The sequence below is a fragment of the Lichenostomus cassidix genome, chromosome 1, assembly GCF_008360975.1.
Source record: "Lichenostomus cassidix isolate B80296 chromosome 1, HeHo_3.0, whole genome shotgun sequence".
Taxonomy (NCBI): Eukaryota; Metazoa; Chordata; class Aves; order Passeriformes; family Meliphagidae; genus Lichenostomus; species Lichenostomus cassidix.
Window position 1 is genome coordinate 28,910,740 of NC_139479.1, and position 16,300 is coordinate 28,927,039.

Below are 16,300 nucleotides of genomic sequence, written 5' to 3' on the forward strand. Positions count from 1 at the left end.
GCTGCTCAGCGGCTTAAATAAATGTTTACAAGCCAAATAAGGCTTCCCCTCACCTTCCGCCTGTCTTCTGCATCTTGTGGTTTTAGCATTTCACCAGATCTCCGTGGCATTTTCTACGCTATATAAAATACATAAAGAAGATACTCTCTAGCAGTTATCCTTAACACTTGTGTCTCCCTAGAGGAATTCCCAGATTTTGCCCATTTTCTGGGGATTTGAGCCCACTAGAGGGAGATGTGCACAAAGTGTGTTTTGAACTGCACAGGTGGTTCACTTTGGTTTATTCTCCATAAGATGAACAGACTGCTTAGCATTCATTGCTCTGTTTTCTTGTCTGTGTGAAATGGTTGCCTGTACTATACTTAATCTCAAAATATTGATGGGTTTTGATTGCTACAGCCAAAGGCAGCATCCCCTTCAGTAAGCCTGCTCAGTTCCTCGCCACTGGATGTTATTGCCACCAGGCTGTGTTGCTCGTGGCTTTGATTCTTCCAAGCTATTTAACAAGTTATATATGAAACAGGTTGCTCAATCAACTCCTGTTGGTGGATCAACTCACGTATTGAATGGTTTCTCTTCAGGCAAGTGTTGAAGTGCCTGGATGATCTGAAGCCTTTGAAGGTTAAGGCCTGTGGTCAGTGATTTGATTTGGTTGTTTCACACTGCAAAGCTGCTGTTTGTTATTTCTGTCTCAAAATGAATATCTGAGAAACATGGCTCAAGTAGGAATGTTAGACATGCACTGTCAGGACAGCACAAGAATTTCCCTGGTGTTAGTTTTGGTGGCTGCCTGTTGAGGAAACGCTGTTTTCTCACAGGATTATGCCATTTTTGAATTTACAGAAACACACAGTGAGGAACTGTATGAATTTAAACTTGAATTGCACAGCACTTAAGCTCGTGCCTTCAGATCACAGAGTAAGTTATAACTTTTAAGTCTTTAATCATGTAATGAAACCTTAGGCTGAAGGCAAACTGTAAGAGGCATTGCAGGGGAAAGATGAGCATGCAGGTTCTAAATTGCATTCCAGCAAATCTTACTAGTAAAGTAATTCTGCCTACAAAAATTAGCTGTAACTGATTCCTCATGTTATCTGCTCCCTCTGATGTTTCCAGAGAAAGATGACATCAGGTCTGCCCAGGTGTGCATTGATCTTGTAAGAGTGACAGAGTTATGAACTTCCAGAGTCTGTCCTCAGTTTTTGTTAGGACAGCCAAGGATTTCAGGTGTGAAATGTCCAAGTGAAATCAGTTACAACTGTTGTAGCTCCAGACTACACCATGTCCTGGTTTGGCATTGGAGTGACAATTAAAGCCCATCCAGTGCCACCCCTGCCCTGGCAGGGACACCTCCCACTGTCCCAGGCTGCTTCAAGCCCCAGTGTCCAACCTGGCCTGGAACACTTGCAGGGATCCAGGGGCAGCCACAGCTTCTCTGTCACCCTGTGCCAGGGCCTGCCCACCCTCCCAGGGAACAATTCTCTCCCTGTTGCAGTAGCCCTTGCGGAGCTATCTACCCAAATTTACCAGCAAGTGCTTGGGCACCAGAGGAGTCCTGGGGATGGGAGAACATTTAACTTAGAGTGACTTCGTAAGTCACTCCCAGGATGCTCTGGGCCCTGCCTCATGAATATGTGCCTTTGTAACACTGGATTGGCTACCCGCCTCTCCTCCTCCCCAGTTCCCTATTTGGTTAGTTTCTAGAATGTTCGCCTTTGTTCTGAGGTTAAGTTAACTGTAATTGGTTCAGTCTAATGTTCTCCCCTCCCCTGAGTAAAGATCATTAGTTGCTACGGTTGTCAATCTGCCCTACTAGTAATCCTATTGGCCTGCGAGCCAAAAACCCCTCCCCTCTTTCAGTGTCCGTTAAAAACTGTTACACAACCCCTCTCGAGGCTCTTCAGTAGACGCCTCCAGCCCTTCTCCATCCCCTCGTCTTGTTCCTTCTCCCTAAATAAACCCACTGGAGTCTTCACCAAGAGCCTACATCTCCTGTTTTGTCTGCGCCTGCGCCTTCCACTACTACGTTCTGTCCGAGAAGCTCTGCGCCGCCTGCGGACTCACTTGTGAGCTCCCTTTGGGGCCTGACGAGACTGAGCTTCCGCGAATCCAGGTTCGGCAGCTGTGAGAAAAGCTGCCACACCTCCCGATATTCCATCTAGCCCTATAGTGGCAGTTTGAAACCATTCCCTGTGTCCTGCCCCTCCATCCTCTGTCAATAGTCACTCTCCATCGTTCCTGAATCTTTTCCTGGCCGCAGGTGCTAATCCTCTAGCAGTGTCCCCATGCAGGGGAAGCAAACCAGGGCCCTCTGCAGTGCCCGCAGCGCCCGCCTGAAGCGCGAGGGACGCTTCTTGCAGGGAAGCGGCTGCTGGCTGAGGGCCTGGGCTCCTGGCTGGGCAGGCCCCGGGCTCTCGGGCCATGCCTCGGGCACCTGCTGGGCCAGGCTGGGAGAGGCCGCGGTGGCTCGGGCTTCCTGAAGGGCCACCGTGGCCCAGAGCGGCACTCGGGGGCACGGCCCCAGTGACAGCTGCTCAACCCAGGCCTCCCGAGGAAAAGGCACAGGGCGCCCGCCTGCTGTCATAAACGCCAGTCTTTGCTGCCTGGCATCTGCTTCCTCCTCCTCCTGCAGCTCCAGGAGGCTCACATTGTCCCACTCAAGGCTCCCGTGGTCACCTGTGTCTCCCCAGCCGTCCTGTGCCAGCTCCCTGTCTCCGGTGTCCTGGCAGCTGGACTGCATCAAGGAGCTCTTCCCTCTGCTGCCTTTGGACAGGTCCTGGCCCATGGAGCCTTGCTCTTCACAGAGCTCTTGGCCAGCGCTCTCTTCCCAATCCGAGTGTTCTTGGTAGCTGCTGGCTTCTTGGGGGGACAGCTCTTCCTGGCTGGCTTCTTCCCAGTCCGACACCCTGGGGGAGCTACCGCATTGTCCCTGGAGAAGCCCTTGCTCCGTGCCTTCTTCCCAGTCAGACACTTCTTGGACGCTAAGGGCTTCTCCCAGGGACGGTTCTCCCTTGCTCCATTTGTCCTGTTCTCTTGTGGACACCCAGTAGTCAAAACAGTCTTCCCAGATGTCGCTGTCGTCTTCAGACAGCTCTTGCTCACTGCCTTCTTCCCAGCTGGAGACGTTCTGGTGGCTGCCAGCATCTCCTGGGGACAGCTCTGGCCCTCTGCGACCGGCCCCTGGGGTTACATTCTGGTCCTTCTTCATTTCTTCTGGGGAGACCTCTGGCTCTTCCCCATGGTCACGCTGGGGAAGCTCCAGCTCCCCAGCCAAGACCCCCTTCTCCAAGACCCAACTCCCCTCTGCCTCCTGCTGCTGCTCACTGCTGGCCTGGGCTCCCAGCAGGGCAGGCGAGGGGCTGGGGGGCTGCAAGTTCGGTCTTGCCTTGTCTTTCTCCATTTTGGACACGCTGAAGCATGTTTGGACACGCTGAAAATCATGTGAAATGCCAGTGAGAAACTGCTCACGTTTCAATGGAATTGAGAGGGGATAAAGTCTTGGATGCAAAACCTGTTGATTTGTGTCAACAGGTCAGCTGAGGCAGTGTGTTTCCGTCCCCCAAGAGGCGAGCAACATTTTGGTCCCAATGGCAACATTTTGTCCCCTTTCCTGTCCGGGTGCAGTCCCCGTCCCTGTCCCTGTCCCTGTCCCTGTCCCTTTCCCTGTCCCTGTCCCTGTCCCTGTTCCTTTCCCTGTCCCTGTTGCCATGGCATAGGCACCCAGGAGCTCACAGTCTCTCCCCACCTCCTCCTTCTCTTTCCCCTCCCCTCTCCTCCTCCTTCCTTTCTCGGTGCTGCCTGTAGCCTTGCTTCTGCACGGGTTGCCAACATCACTGAAAGGTGCGACGAACAGAACAAACAAACCCCATCTAAACCGCAGATTAAAAACAATTGAAAAAGAGAATGATCATTTTCCCTTGTTTTACTCTACGATCCTTTAGGGCTAAAGCAAATTGTGATTTCATGGCTCAAATGGCTATGCCTGAAGTAAGGTGCAAAAGAGAGCACATGGCAAAGTCAATTGGATTGTTTTTATTGAAGAAATAATGAGATAGAAAGAGAGAAGGGGAGAAGGAGAGAAAGAGAAAAAGCAAGAGAAAGAGAGAGAGAAAGAATGGATAGAAAAAGAAAAGGAAAAAGAAAAGGAAAAAGAAAAGGAAATGAAAAGAAAGAGAAAATGAAAGAAAATTAAAAAAAGGAAAACAAAAAAGGAACGAAGAGGAGGGGAGGGAGGGGGAGGGAGGGGAGGGAGGGAGGGGAGGAGGGGAGGGAGGGAGGGGAGGGGAGGGAGGGGAGGGGAGGGGAGGGGAGGGGAGGAGGGGAGGGAGGGAGGGAGGGGGAGGGGAGGGGAGGGGAGGGGAGGGGAGGGGAGGGGAGGGGAGAGGCCAGGAAAAAGGCCAGGAAAAAGAAAAGACAACAGAAAAGGCAAGGCAAAAGGCAAAGAGGAAAGGCAAAAGAAAAGGCAAAAGGAAAGGCAGAAATAAGGCAAAGGGCAAAGCAAGACAAGGCAAGGCAAAAGGCAAGGCAAAAGTTAGAGGCAAAAAGAAAAAGGCAGAAGGAAAGGCAAAGAAAAACAAATGGTAAAAGGAAAGGCGAAAGACAAGGCAAAAGGGATGGTGACAGAAAAGGCAAGGCAAAAGGCAAATCAAGGCAAAAGGCAAAAGGCAAAAGGCAAAAGGCAAAAGGCAAAAGGCAAAAGGCAAATCAAGGCTAAAGGCAAGAGAAAAGGAAAAGCAAGAAAAACTGAAAGGCAAAAGGCAAAAGGCAAAAGGCAAAAGGCAAAAGGCAAAAGGCAAAAGGCAAAAGGCAAAAGGCAAGGGAAGGCAAGGGAAGGCAAGGGAAGGCAAGGGAAGGCAAGGGAAGGCAAGGGAAGGCAAGGGAAGGCAAGGGAAGGCAAGGGAAGGGAAGGCAAGGGAAGGCAAGGCAAGGCAAGGCAAGGGAAGGCAAGGCAAGGCAAGGCAAGGGAAGGGAAGGCAAGGGAAGGCAAGGCAAGGGAAGGCAAGGCGAGGCGAGGCGAGGCGAGGCGAGGCGAGGCGAGGCGAGGCGAAAGGGAAGGGGAAAGGGAAGGGAAGGGGAAGGGAAGGGGAAAGGGAAGGGAAGGGAAGGAAGGGAAGGGAAGGGAAGGGAAGGGAAGGGAAAGGGAAGGAAGGGAAGGGAAGGGAAGGGAAGGGAAGGGAAGGGAAGGGAAGGGAAGGGAAGGGAAGGGAAGGGAAGGGAAGGGAAGGGAAGGGAAGGGAAGGGAAGGGAAGGGAAGGGAAGGGAAGGGAAGGGAAGGGAAGGGAAGGGAAGGGAAGGGAAGGGAAGGGAAGGGAAACAGAGGTGAAGCAAGGGGACACAGAGGCAGGGAGGGAAAGAGAGAGAAAGAGAGAGATAGAAAAAAGGAAAGAAAGAAGGAGCTCTGATGCTCTCCATCAGGGCTTTTTCTTCTTGTTCTTCTTGTCCTTCTTCTTGTTCTTCTTGTTCTTCTTGTTCTTATTCTTGTTCACATTCCAATTACTGTTCTTGTTCTCATTCTCATTCTCATTCTCATTCTCATTCTCATTCTCATTCTCATTCTTTTTTGTTGTTGTTTTTGTTGTTGTTGTTCTTCTTTAGAGTTGTCCTTGTTCTTTTTCTTGTATGTCTTCTTATTGTTTCTTCTTCTTCTTCTTGTTAATTATTTTTTTTGCTCTTATTCTTGCACTACTTCTTCTTCTTCTTCCTTTTCTTATTTAGTACTACTTCTTCCTCTTCTTCATCCTTTTAATGTTATTCCTAATTCTTTTCCTATTGTGTGTTTGGGGGGGGCTGTGGTTTTCTTGGTGTGGGTTTTTTGCTTGTTTTTCCTTACTAACACTATTTCTTCTTCTTTGATATTTTCTTCTTATTATTCAGGTCTTCAGTCTTCCTAGTATTGTTTACTACTACTATAATTCCATCCTCTATATTAGCTTATTCTTCTTAGCCTTAGTCTTAGTCTTAGTCTTCTTCCTATTATTATTTCTAACCTTAATATTCATCTTGTTTTCTTCTTACTCTTACTCTTTTTAGAACTTCTACTTCTTCATCTTCCATTATTTTCTTCTTACTATTATCATTCCTATTCTTATTCTTTTTGTGGTTTTGTGAGGGTTTTCTGCATTTTTTTGGTCAGGGGTTTTTGAGGTTTTTTATTGCTAATTCTATTCCTTACAGGCAACTTCATTTTGTCTTGTACAAATTGCCTGAGTCACAGTCTGGCTCTTTGCAGTTGTGTCCGGGGAGAAACAACTCCTTCCTGTGCTGAATCCTCACGGATACAATCCCAAAGGATCAGCACGGAATCATTCCCACATGAGAGGGGCTGGCCGCAGGTGCTAATCCTCTGGCAGTGTCCCCATGCAGGGGAAGCAAACCAGGGCCCTCTGCAGTGCCCGCAGCGCCCGCCTGAAGCGCGAGGGACGCTTCTTGCAGGGAAGCGGCTGCTGGCTGAGGGCCTGGGCTCCCGGCTGGGCAGGCCCCGGGCTCTCGGGCCATGCCTCGGGCACCTGCTGGGCCAGGCTGGGAGAGGCCGCGGTGGCTCGGGCTTCCTGAAGGGCCACCGTGGCCCAGAGCGGCACTCGGGGGCACGGCCCCAGTGACAGCTGCTCAACCCAGGCCTCCCGAGGAAAAGGCACAGGGCGCCCGCCTGCTGTCATAAGCGCCAGTCTTTGCTGCCTGGCATCTGCTTCCTCCTCCTCCTGCAGCTCCAGGAGGCTCACGTTGTCCCACTCAAAGCTCCCGTGGTCACCCGTGTCTCCCCAGCCGTCCTGTGCCAGCTCCCTGTCTCCGGTGTCCTGGCAGCTGGACTGCATCAAGGAGCTCTTCCCTCTGCTGCCTTTGGACAGGTCCTGGCCCATGGAGCCTTGCTCTTCACAGAGCTCTTGGCCAGCGCTCTCTTCCCAATCCGAGTGTTCTTGGTAGCTGCTGGCTTCTTGGGGGGACAGCTCTTCCTGGCTGGCTTCTTCCCAGTCCGACACCCTGGGGGAGCTACCGCATTGTCCCTGGAGAAGCCCTTGCTCCATGCCTTCTTCCCAGTCAGACACTTCTTGGACGCTAAGGGCTTCTCCCAGGGACGGTTCTCCCTTGCTCCATTTGTCCTGTTCTCTTGTGGACACCCAGTAGTCAAAACAGTCTTCCCAGATGTCGCTGTCGTCTTCAGACAGCTCTTGCTCACTGCCTTCTTCCCAGCTGGAGACTACCTGGTAACTCCTGGCATCTCCTGGGGACAGCTCTGGCCCTCTGCAACCTGCCCCTGGGGTCACATCCTGGTCTTTCTTCATTTCTTCTGGGGAGACCTCTGGCTCTTCCCCATGGTCACGCTGGGGAAGCTCCAGCTCCCCAGCCAAGACCCCCTTCTCCAAGACCCAACTCCCCTCTGCCTCCTGCTGCTGCTCACTGCTGGCCTGGGCTCCCAGCAGGGCAGGCGAGGGGCTGGGGGGCTGTGAGTTGGTCCTTCCCTTCCGCTCTGCCATTTCGGACACGCTGCAGCACAGAGTCCCGGGAGCTGCTTGCTGATAACACAGCAGGTCTCCTGGGACTGGCCAGGGCAGGGCCCTGCAGTGCGCCTTGGATACCCTCAGCCAGGGCACGGCTCTCTGATGTCACAAGGGCCTTTGGGCACTGTCATGTCCCGCCTCACAGAGCCAGGGCCCTGACACAAGGCGCCCGTGTCACCAAGGGCCACCTGCGGCCATCCTGCAACAGCCGCAGCCACTGCAAGTGGCGTGGAGTGGAGCAGCCCCGGGACTCGTGGGCTTCCAGCCCCTTGGTCTGACCCGGGTTTTCAAATCATGTGAAATGCCAGTGAGAAACTGCTCACATTTCAATGGAATTGAGAGGGGACAAAGTGTTGGAAGCAAAACCTGTTGATTTGTTTCAACAGGTCAGCTGAGGCAGTGTGTTTCCTTCCCCCGAGAGGCGAGCAACATTTTGGTCCCAATTGGCAACATTTTGTCCCCTTTCCCATCCGGGCGCGGTCCCTGTCCCTTTCCCTGTCCCTTTCCCTACTGCACCCAGGAGCTCACAGTCTCTCCCCACCTCCTCCTTCTCTTTCCCCTCCCCTCTCCTCCTCCTTCCTTTCTCGGTGCTGCCTGTAGCCTTGCTTCTGCACGGGTTGCCAACATCACTGAAAGGTGCGACGAACAGAACAAACAAACCCCATCTAAACCGCAGATTAAAAACAATTGAAAAAGAGAATGATCATTTTCCCTTGTTTTACTCTACGATCCTTTAGGGCTAAAGCAAATTGTGATTTCATGGCTCAAATGGCTATGCCTGAAGTAAGGTGCAAAAGAGAGCACATGGCAAAGTCAATTGGATTGTTTTTATTGAAGAAATAATGAGATAGAAAGAGAGAAGGCTAGAAGGAGAGAAAGAGAAAAAGCAAGAGATAGAGAGAGAGAAGGAATGGAAAGAAAAAGAAAAGGAAAAAGAAAAGGAAATGAAAAGAAAGAGAAAATGAAAGAAAATGACAGAAAAGGAAAACAGAAAAGGGGAGAGGAGGGGAGGGGAGGTGGTAGCCTAGGTTTGATATTGTCTCTAGCTAGATAAATAAAGTCTGTCTATCCTCATATATTTGAGGTATGTTGCCATTTAACCACCTCCACAGAGAACAATCTCAAAGTAAGGACCAAATACTGCGGCACTCTGAACGGTCTAAGATCCTTCACACATACGCATTTTGACTAGAAAGTTTGAAATTACAAAAATTGAAAGAAAATAATGTCAGATTAAAAAAATATTGAATGTAATGCAAATTATAATTTATACAATGTGTTATACAATTTTGTATGTAAGGATAACTTGTTTAGTTTAAAGTACAAAACTTTACCATACTTTTATTATCAATAATTTCAATTCTGCAGAAACTGGTAAAGAAAAATTTTCAGCATATTCCACTTCCATTCATCTTTTAGAAACGAGTAGAAAATTTCCAGAGTAATGAGTGGTGTAGTAATAAAAAGGCCTTATAGGTTGCTGACAATCAGTTAATATTAAGTCCTGTCAGATCTGTTTACAGTGAGTGTGTAACACATGAAAGTCACCTTTCAGTTTTGAAGAGAATTTGGGAAACAACTAAAGACACAAGCTCTCCAAAGCTGTTTCACTAAAGCATTAGTTCAAAAACAACAAATAGACCAAAGTAATTTGCATTTTATGGTTTTCTTTGGTCTTTCTTCTTCATCTAGTTAATTCCAGAAGGTTATTAAGAAGACTAAAGCAGGTATTTGCAGGTAGAAGAGTCAAGCTCATTAGGATAATAATTACTGCTCAGCTACTATCTAATCTTAAATGGCTGCTGGGCACAAATGACCTTGAGATGTCACACAGTCTGCTCTCCAGGAGGTTCATTGCTAATAGCTCTGGGAGACAGATAAAGCCAAACAAAATATTTCATTTAAGCAAACACCCAGAACCACATTTTCCTAATGCTGGTGTATGAAATTTGGCTTTTCAGTGGCAGATAAGGAAAAGAGTGTTTGTGTCTCCACAGTAAGCAGAACTCACCACACCTACCATATAGCTTTTAATCTCAGAGCCTGTTTTCTCTCTATTCCCCTCTCTTGTAGATTTTGACCTCTTTCTAAGACTTGTGATTCTTTATAAATTATACCAAGGCATGAATCAATGCTGACTTATGAAGAAAGAAATTTATTTTTGGTAAATGACTTAACAAGATTTTTTCCCCCCTTTTCTAGTTCCTAAAGCATCTGTATTGTTTAACTGATTTGGCATCAAAATGGAAGTCATGGAAATATGACATAATTTCAATTTTTTTTGTAACATGCTTTGTGGGAGTAAACTGTTTTGAACAACAACCTGTACTGTTGTAAGAGTACCTGTAAGTAAGGCTTGGCTAAGTCACATTGCCGTGTTTATGCCAGTAAATGGAATACTCAAATTCTTTGTACAGTAGGAAAGCCTGAATCAGATTAGGAGGCTTTTGTTCACACAAAAGGAAGGGATGAATTGAAAGCAGTCTCATGTAGCAACTCTGAGAACATCATGCTTTGGGTTGTTTCGAGAGGATGCTGTACCCCTGGGCAGCTCTTAGGGCCAGGGAGAGGAAGAGAGAGCATGACAGTGCTGCCACAGGGGACTCCCCAGGGACTGCTCCATGATCCAGGGGTCTATATACAATTATTGCACATACCATCCACATCAGAAGCACTGAAAGAAAAGATTTTCAAGTGACTGCCTTAACCACCACCACAGGCAATCTTGATAATTCTTTCTTTCCACCCTGCTAATTGTCTCTGACCCCTGTCGTTAGTTTTACCCTAGGCACAGTGGAACAGTTTTTACAGCAGTAACAGATAATATCTCCATCCTCCTTCCTAGCAGCCAAACCAGTGGTCAAAGTCTTTCTCAGTGACACCAAAGAGTAAATTTCAAATATCCTCAAATAAAAAAAAAATTAGTTTACTTGGGTCTTCAACATGTATTAGATTTAACTGTTGTGCTGCATACAAAGAAGAGAGGGTTTCATTAGAGAACTGTCACTGCCACTCATTTTGAGTGCAGCATGATATGTATTTGTTCTTAGTGTTTCTAAAAATCAAGCCTCAGAGATGAAGCAGTCAGGGAATATTCCATTTCCTGATTCATACAGGTGTTCAGATCCTGTTTAGAAACAAAATTATTTGGGTGTGTGTGTGGGAGCAGAGCATCAGATGCCTGAAACACTTCACAGCAAAATCAAGGTATTCCACTAGAGTTCAGGTTTGAATAAGATCTACAGTGGATTTTCAACACTTTCTTGAACAGGGTTCTGAAATTCCACTGATGTATGATGTATCCTAGGTCCAGCCCTGCTGCTGTCTGAACTATTCTGATGCTAACAGTCCACTCAGAAATAACTGGAGAGAGAAACAATTAACAGGACTTGGAGCCTTCTTGTTCCATCCATGGACATGGCCCTGCTGAGAACAGTAAAAGGTACCAATGGGTAAAAACGGTAAATTATCCAGTTTTCTCCCAGCCTCTTAAGGCACAGTCATAACTTCTGGATTATAATTATAATTCCACAATCGGTTATTTTGTAATTTCTTTTTTTATACCAGGATATTGAACTAAATATAGGAGACAGAGTAGTCGTTGCCCCAAATGTAACACACAAGTTCAGAAAAACTCATACCAGTTTTTCCTGCTGGGGAAAAAAAAATGTTCAAGCTGATAAGCAGGCTGGAGAGAACCAGGGGATATTTGTTTTTACACAATAAAAAATATGTATGCTTAATATATCTTGGTGATATTATCTTTTTTAAACACTTAGAGTTAACTCAAATGAAACTGCTAAGAGAGAAAGAGAAGGAAATGGTAAGATAAGACACCTGAGATAAATAGTTTTAAAGTCTTGAAAAAAATCTAAGCGGGATCTCAGAGAGGAGAAAGTCACTTACTGGACACCACTCAGGTGACAAATACTTCAGTCTTAAGTGTGAAGCCAGGTAAAGATTTTGAAAACTCAGGTGCTCAGAAAAGGGATGAGTGGTGGTTGATGCAGAGATGCAATAGCAGGAGCTGACTAACTGATGGCAACAGAGCTGCTCTGAGATGAGCCCCAAAAATGAGGGCGTGTGGGGCAATAGGAGCTCTCAGTGGTGTACCCAACATACCCCTTATACAGCCCTTTCATCTCTTTTACTAACACACAGTGCTGCTGAGGAATGCCTAAGTCACACTGTTTTAAAAGGCTGTCACTGCACATTTTTCCTGTAACAGGATCCTGACTGAAAGCTCAGGTAAATACCATCATGAGTTGGACCTGCATCATAAACAGCTGGGAGAAAAGAAAAGGCAAAGTAGTGAGCCTGTCAAAAAAGCATGAAAAAATCTCTTCCAGTGTGAAAAAGAGGCATTACATTTTTGAGGTGAGTATCTAAAGGAACCAAAAATACAAGTGTAAGGGATAGACACATTGGGGATTTTTCTGTTTCAACTGTAGCACCCAAGTTCTTTGCATGTAAATTAAATAACCCTTGTCCCTTAGTTCTACATCACCCCTATATCTCTGATCACCAAGAGGAAGAGTTTATGATCAATAGGCTGTGGCTGCAAGAAGTTACTTTGTTCCTTTTCTCTGTATTCTGCACTTCTCCCATGAAGCCTTTCAGCAGTGAACTCTGTACAGACTTTACAAGTCTGAGTTGTGCAGGTACCTCATGTGTAGCAGTATCTGAATAGTTTTTATGTGTTTTAGATTCCTGTGATTTAAATTCTGTAAAGATCTTATCTAGTGAAACTCCTTAACCTGCTGTTAACTTGTACCACATGAGCAGTCCTGTTGGTTTCTGAGCAATAAATTTCCTGCTTGAAATTTTTTCCCTGAAAAATGTGTATTTTAAATGTTCTTGTCACTTCTGATTTGCAGCTACAATATCAGGATACTCCAATTTTAGCAGAACTAATGAGATAAGGGGGAAAATATTAGCAAAAGGAGCTCTGTGAAAACATTATTTTCTTATTAAAAAGAAAAGAAAACAACAAACAACAACAATAATAAAGCACAACCAACCAAACAACATCTCTCTTATTCAGGAAACATTGTTTCTAGATACTTATGATGAGACAGCCAAAAAAAGGCAAACATTTGTCTGATGTTAATTTTTTTACTGATAGAAACAGAGTTATGTGAAATTATTAGTGGTATTTGGAATTCCTGTCTAATGTCTCTGATGAAATTTCTAGAAGGGGCTGGAGGACAGAGTGTGGCCTCCAGTTATCTACATCTGGCTTGCTTTTTGTTTGTTTTTTTTTCCAGAGGACTCTCTCAGGTATATGACAAAGCAAGGTCTCCTGCATTTCTACCCTTGCTGCCTTCAGTCTTTAAGCAGTACAATTTTTTATTTATTTGCTTTCACAACATCAAGAACATTCCAAGGTCCTACCCTGATCCTACAAGGAAAGTCAGCTATAGCTTATCCATTCACTTCAGTGAATGCAAGAGCACATCTCATATTATGTGTGTTTCCCTCTTCCAGTAGCTCTAAAATATATCCTTTTAAAGAGGTAATATAAGATGTAATTTTTGCATACATTAAAATCCCATGTGTGTAATCAAGTGGAGTAGTCATAAAACAAATAATGTATCAGGGTCTCCTTAGAGCTGCTCTTGTCCTGTGCCCAGTGACCCTACAAGCCACAAGAGTCCAAAGAGGGGAAGACAAGGGGTGGAAAGAAACTCACCACAGTTATGCCATCATTCAACAATGACTCTCCAAAAATCATCATGTAAAGCTGCTCATTGACAGAGGCTTCTTCAAAAACCACCAGAGCTGCCACGGGATCCACTGCTGAAATCATGCTGCCAAAGAGCAGGTTCTGCAGCAGGTTCACGTCAGTCAGGCCAAAGGCTTCAATCTGGCAGACTCCATAGAGGCAGAGGCCAATCCCAAATGAGTTTAGCAAAGCTCCCAGAACAGACCACCACAGAATGGACCCAATGTTTTCAAAAAATTGGCGAGTTGGCATGAAATAACCCTCCTCCAGGACAATGGGGGGAAGGAGATACAGGAAGTAAATACTAGAGTTCATCACTGGTGGGGATTTGTGATGGGAAGCAAAGATGATTCCTCCTACTAGTGCTCCAATGGCAATCAGGATGCAGCTTTCAGGCATGAGTCTTGGCAATTGGTGGTAGATATGGAAACCTTGAAGAAAACATTAGGCCATTACTTAATTTTAAATTAACCTGATGTCAGACAGGTGTTTTGACTTGGTTTGAACACTTTGTCTTCATACAGCCAGCTTTTGCTCTAAGCATTATGAAGGCAAAAAGAGGCAGTACTGTTGCCTTCAAAATTAACATTCCCATACTTGTATCACTAAAGAAGGGCAAGAGTTTAAACATTAATTTTTTCCCTTCCTGCTCCCCAGCTCCTGATTTTAAGCATTTCTGAGCTTAAAATCCACTTCTGGGAGGGCAGAAACCTCTTTGAAAAGATCCTCCACAATTTGGGAAGAAAACATTCCTCAAGAATCCTTTCTGCCCACTTGCTACTGGCTCATCCAGTTATTATACAAGAAACTGTGTGCTCATACTGTGAATGAGCTATGCCTGTACTACAAATGTAAGGATTTTTTTTTTTTTTTAAATTTACAAGGATGACAATGAGGCAGTCCAATAAACCTTTAAATCCAATGTCTGGCCTCCATGCCTGAAGCTACATCACACTTCAAGTTGTAACTCTAGAAGGTAATGCCATGACTGTATTTCTGTGACTCTTGAATTATCAATCTTCAAAAACAAAGGAACATAAAAATATTTTTAGGAAATTTCCAATAATTTATTTAGGACACTGCTTTTTTAAAAACCAAAAAGTATTTTATTATCATGGCTCTACTCATCTGCTTTTTAATTTAGAAAATAATTTTCAAGTCTTCTGTCAGTTTTGCAGAATAAGGGGATTGCTTTGCCTTTCAAGATCTTGGAACTGTTTCTCACCCTGAAATCTTGAAATCCAGAAAGAAGATAATACCTGAATAAAACACTGAAAACGCTATCAGTTTGGAAACTTTCTTCCCTGGGTAACCAGATTATTCAGACTAACTCCTTCTTCCAAGTATATTTGAAACTTACAGATCCACACTTTTCACCAAACATAATGTTATTTGAAAACTCAGAGTAAAAGGAACAGCTCCAGCTGTAAGGCATCACACAGTTCTTCTAAAGCATCTATTTCCTGTTTGAAACAAGAATACTGAGTAGATGTGCCATATGACAAGTCCTGTGCTTTTATGGATGATAAATAAAGAATTTGGTCAATACCTTTACTATTAGCACACTCTGCTGATGCCATCACAAACTTTTTTTGTGAAAATTTTGATTGTTATGTTAGCAGTGAAGACATTTGTAGGAATTGGATTGAGAGCATCAACTGGCAAATTATGGTTACTGGTAACAATTTGTGTCAGCTGGGTGACTATGACATGAAAAATGTTTCCCTTCAGGCCACCTCCAGAGAAATATCACCTCCAGAAAAGTTTCACCTACCAGCCTGTTCTACAGAAACATTTGAAAATCCCACAGAAAAGTCAAAAGAAAAGGAAGATTTTATGTGTGCAGCTCTTCCCATTATTACCATTTTCCTCATTTATTTGATATTGCTGCATTAATTCTGAATGGTCAAAATAATTTGAGCCCAATCATGAAAATGTATAAGACATGATGAGCCTTTTTGCTGTGTTAATTGTAGTCCCTACTGCAATTACTGCTCCACAAGTTGTCTTTCCCCATCCAGATACCCACGTGGAGCTTTAATAGAAGCTAGATGTATTGTTATGTACTCAAAAGGTACTTACCCTACATCTCTGATGTCCCACACCCTCAGAGACTCTCAATCTCTCTCCTCTGGTATTAGTTTTCACACCAGTATTAAAGAGCAAATATGTAAAGCAAAGACTCAGAGGGAAATATTTCCTATTGTTCACACAAAGGAAGAATTCTTTACACTTTCTCCCAAAAATGCAATACACTTGAAATCTCAGGCTGGTGTAAGTAATTTCTACAGCTGTGTCAGGTTGCAAATTCCAGTATCTTGTGATGTAAAAGGACTAGAAAAATGAATGGACAGCACCATGTCAGGGAGCTCTGTAGCTACTTGCTACTCACAATCCAAGAGACAGGAGGGTTAGAGGTCATACATTAATTTGAGTAAGATGGAATCATTCTCAGGTGCAGTTTTGGCATTGCCATGGTAATGAACACACCTGTTCTTTGGAGGACAGATGCTGTAAAATCAATCCCAGCTACAAAATGCATGGATGTTGCTTGGTTATATTGTACTTTTTTAACTTCTTTCCAAGTTAGGAGGACCCAAGACCCCATTTTCTACTTACCTATTTTTGCAAAAGAGGCAAGGAGGATCCAAAGAGTAACTTCATAGGGAATTTGCACATATTCATAGTCCAGTGTGAAAACATGTATCCTAGTGTCTTGTGAAGAGTCAGCAGCACCCCCAGAATCAGGTTCATCGTGAGGCAAGGACCTCCTGCCCACACTGGGCTCATCCACATAAGCAGCAGCAGAACAGGATACCACACTCAACAGCAGCAGCAGCAGGTTGGAAAGCTTTGCATGTGCAAGCATGGTAGAGCTCATGTCTGGGGCTGTGACGATTTTATCACAGATTTAGCATATAGTGAGTGCATGAAGGTGTGCAACAGTCACTTCTGCTGATTCACACTTCTCATAGCTACAGCCACTTCTTCCTCAGGGCTCTTTCATTTGCCTATTAGAGGTCATTTTATAGTCCTAGCATGCCTGTCCTGTTCCCTGTGTTACAGACAGACCTGGAGT

The 16,300-nt window shown here is 45.3% G+C and overlaps 1 protein-coding gene across 2 annotated transcripts in view; it reads right to left on the reverse strand.

Annotated features, from left to right (window-relative positions):
• Positions 1-16,251, reverse strand: part of SLC9A4 (solute carrier family 9 member A4) — a 42,262-nt gene extending 26,011 nt beyond the window's left edge. For both annotated transcript variants that reach the window (XM_085054304.1, XM_085054307.1), the window contains exons 1-2: positions 15,841-16,251; positions 13,189-13,652 (exon numbers count right to left, since the gene is read on the reverse strand). In XM_085054304.1, coding sequence (XP_084910430.1) covers positions 13,189-13,652; positions 15,841-16,102 — 726 coding nt within the window. In that variant the 5' untranslated portion in view covers positions 16,103-16,251. The remainder of the gene's footprint in view (positions 1-13,188; positions 13,653-15,840) is intronic.
• Between the last annotated feature and the right edge of the window lie 49 nt (positions 16,252-16,300).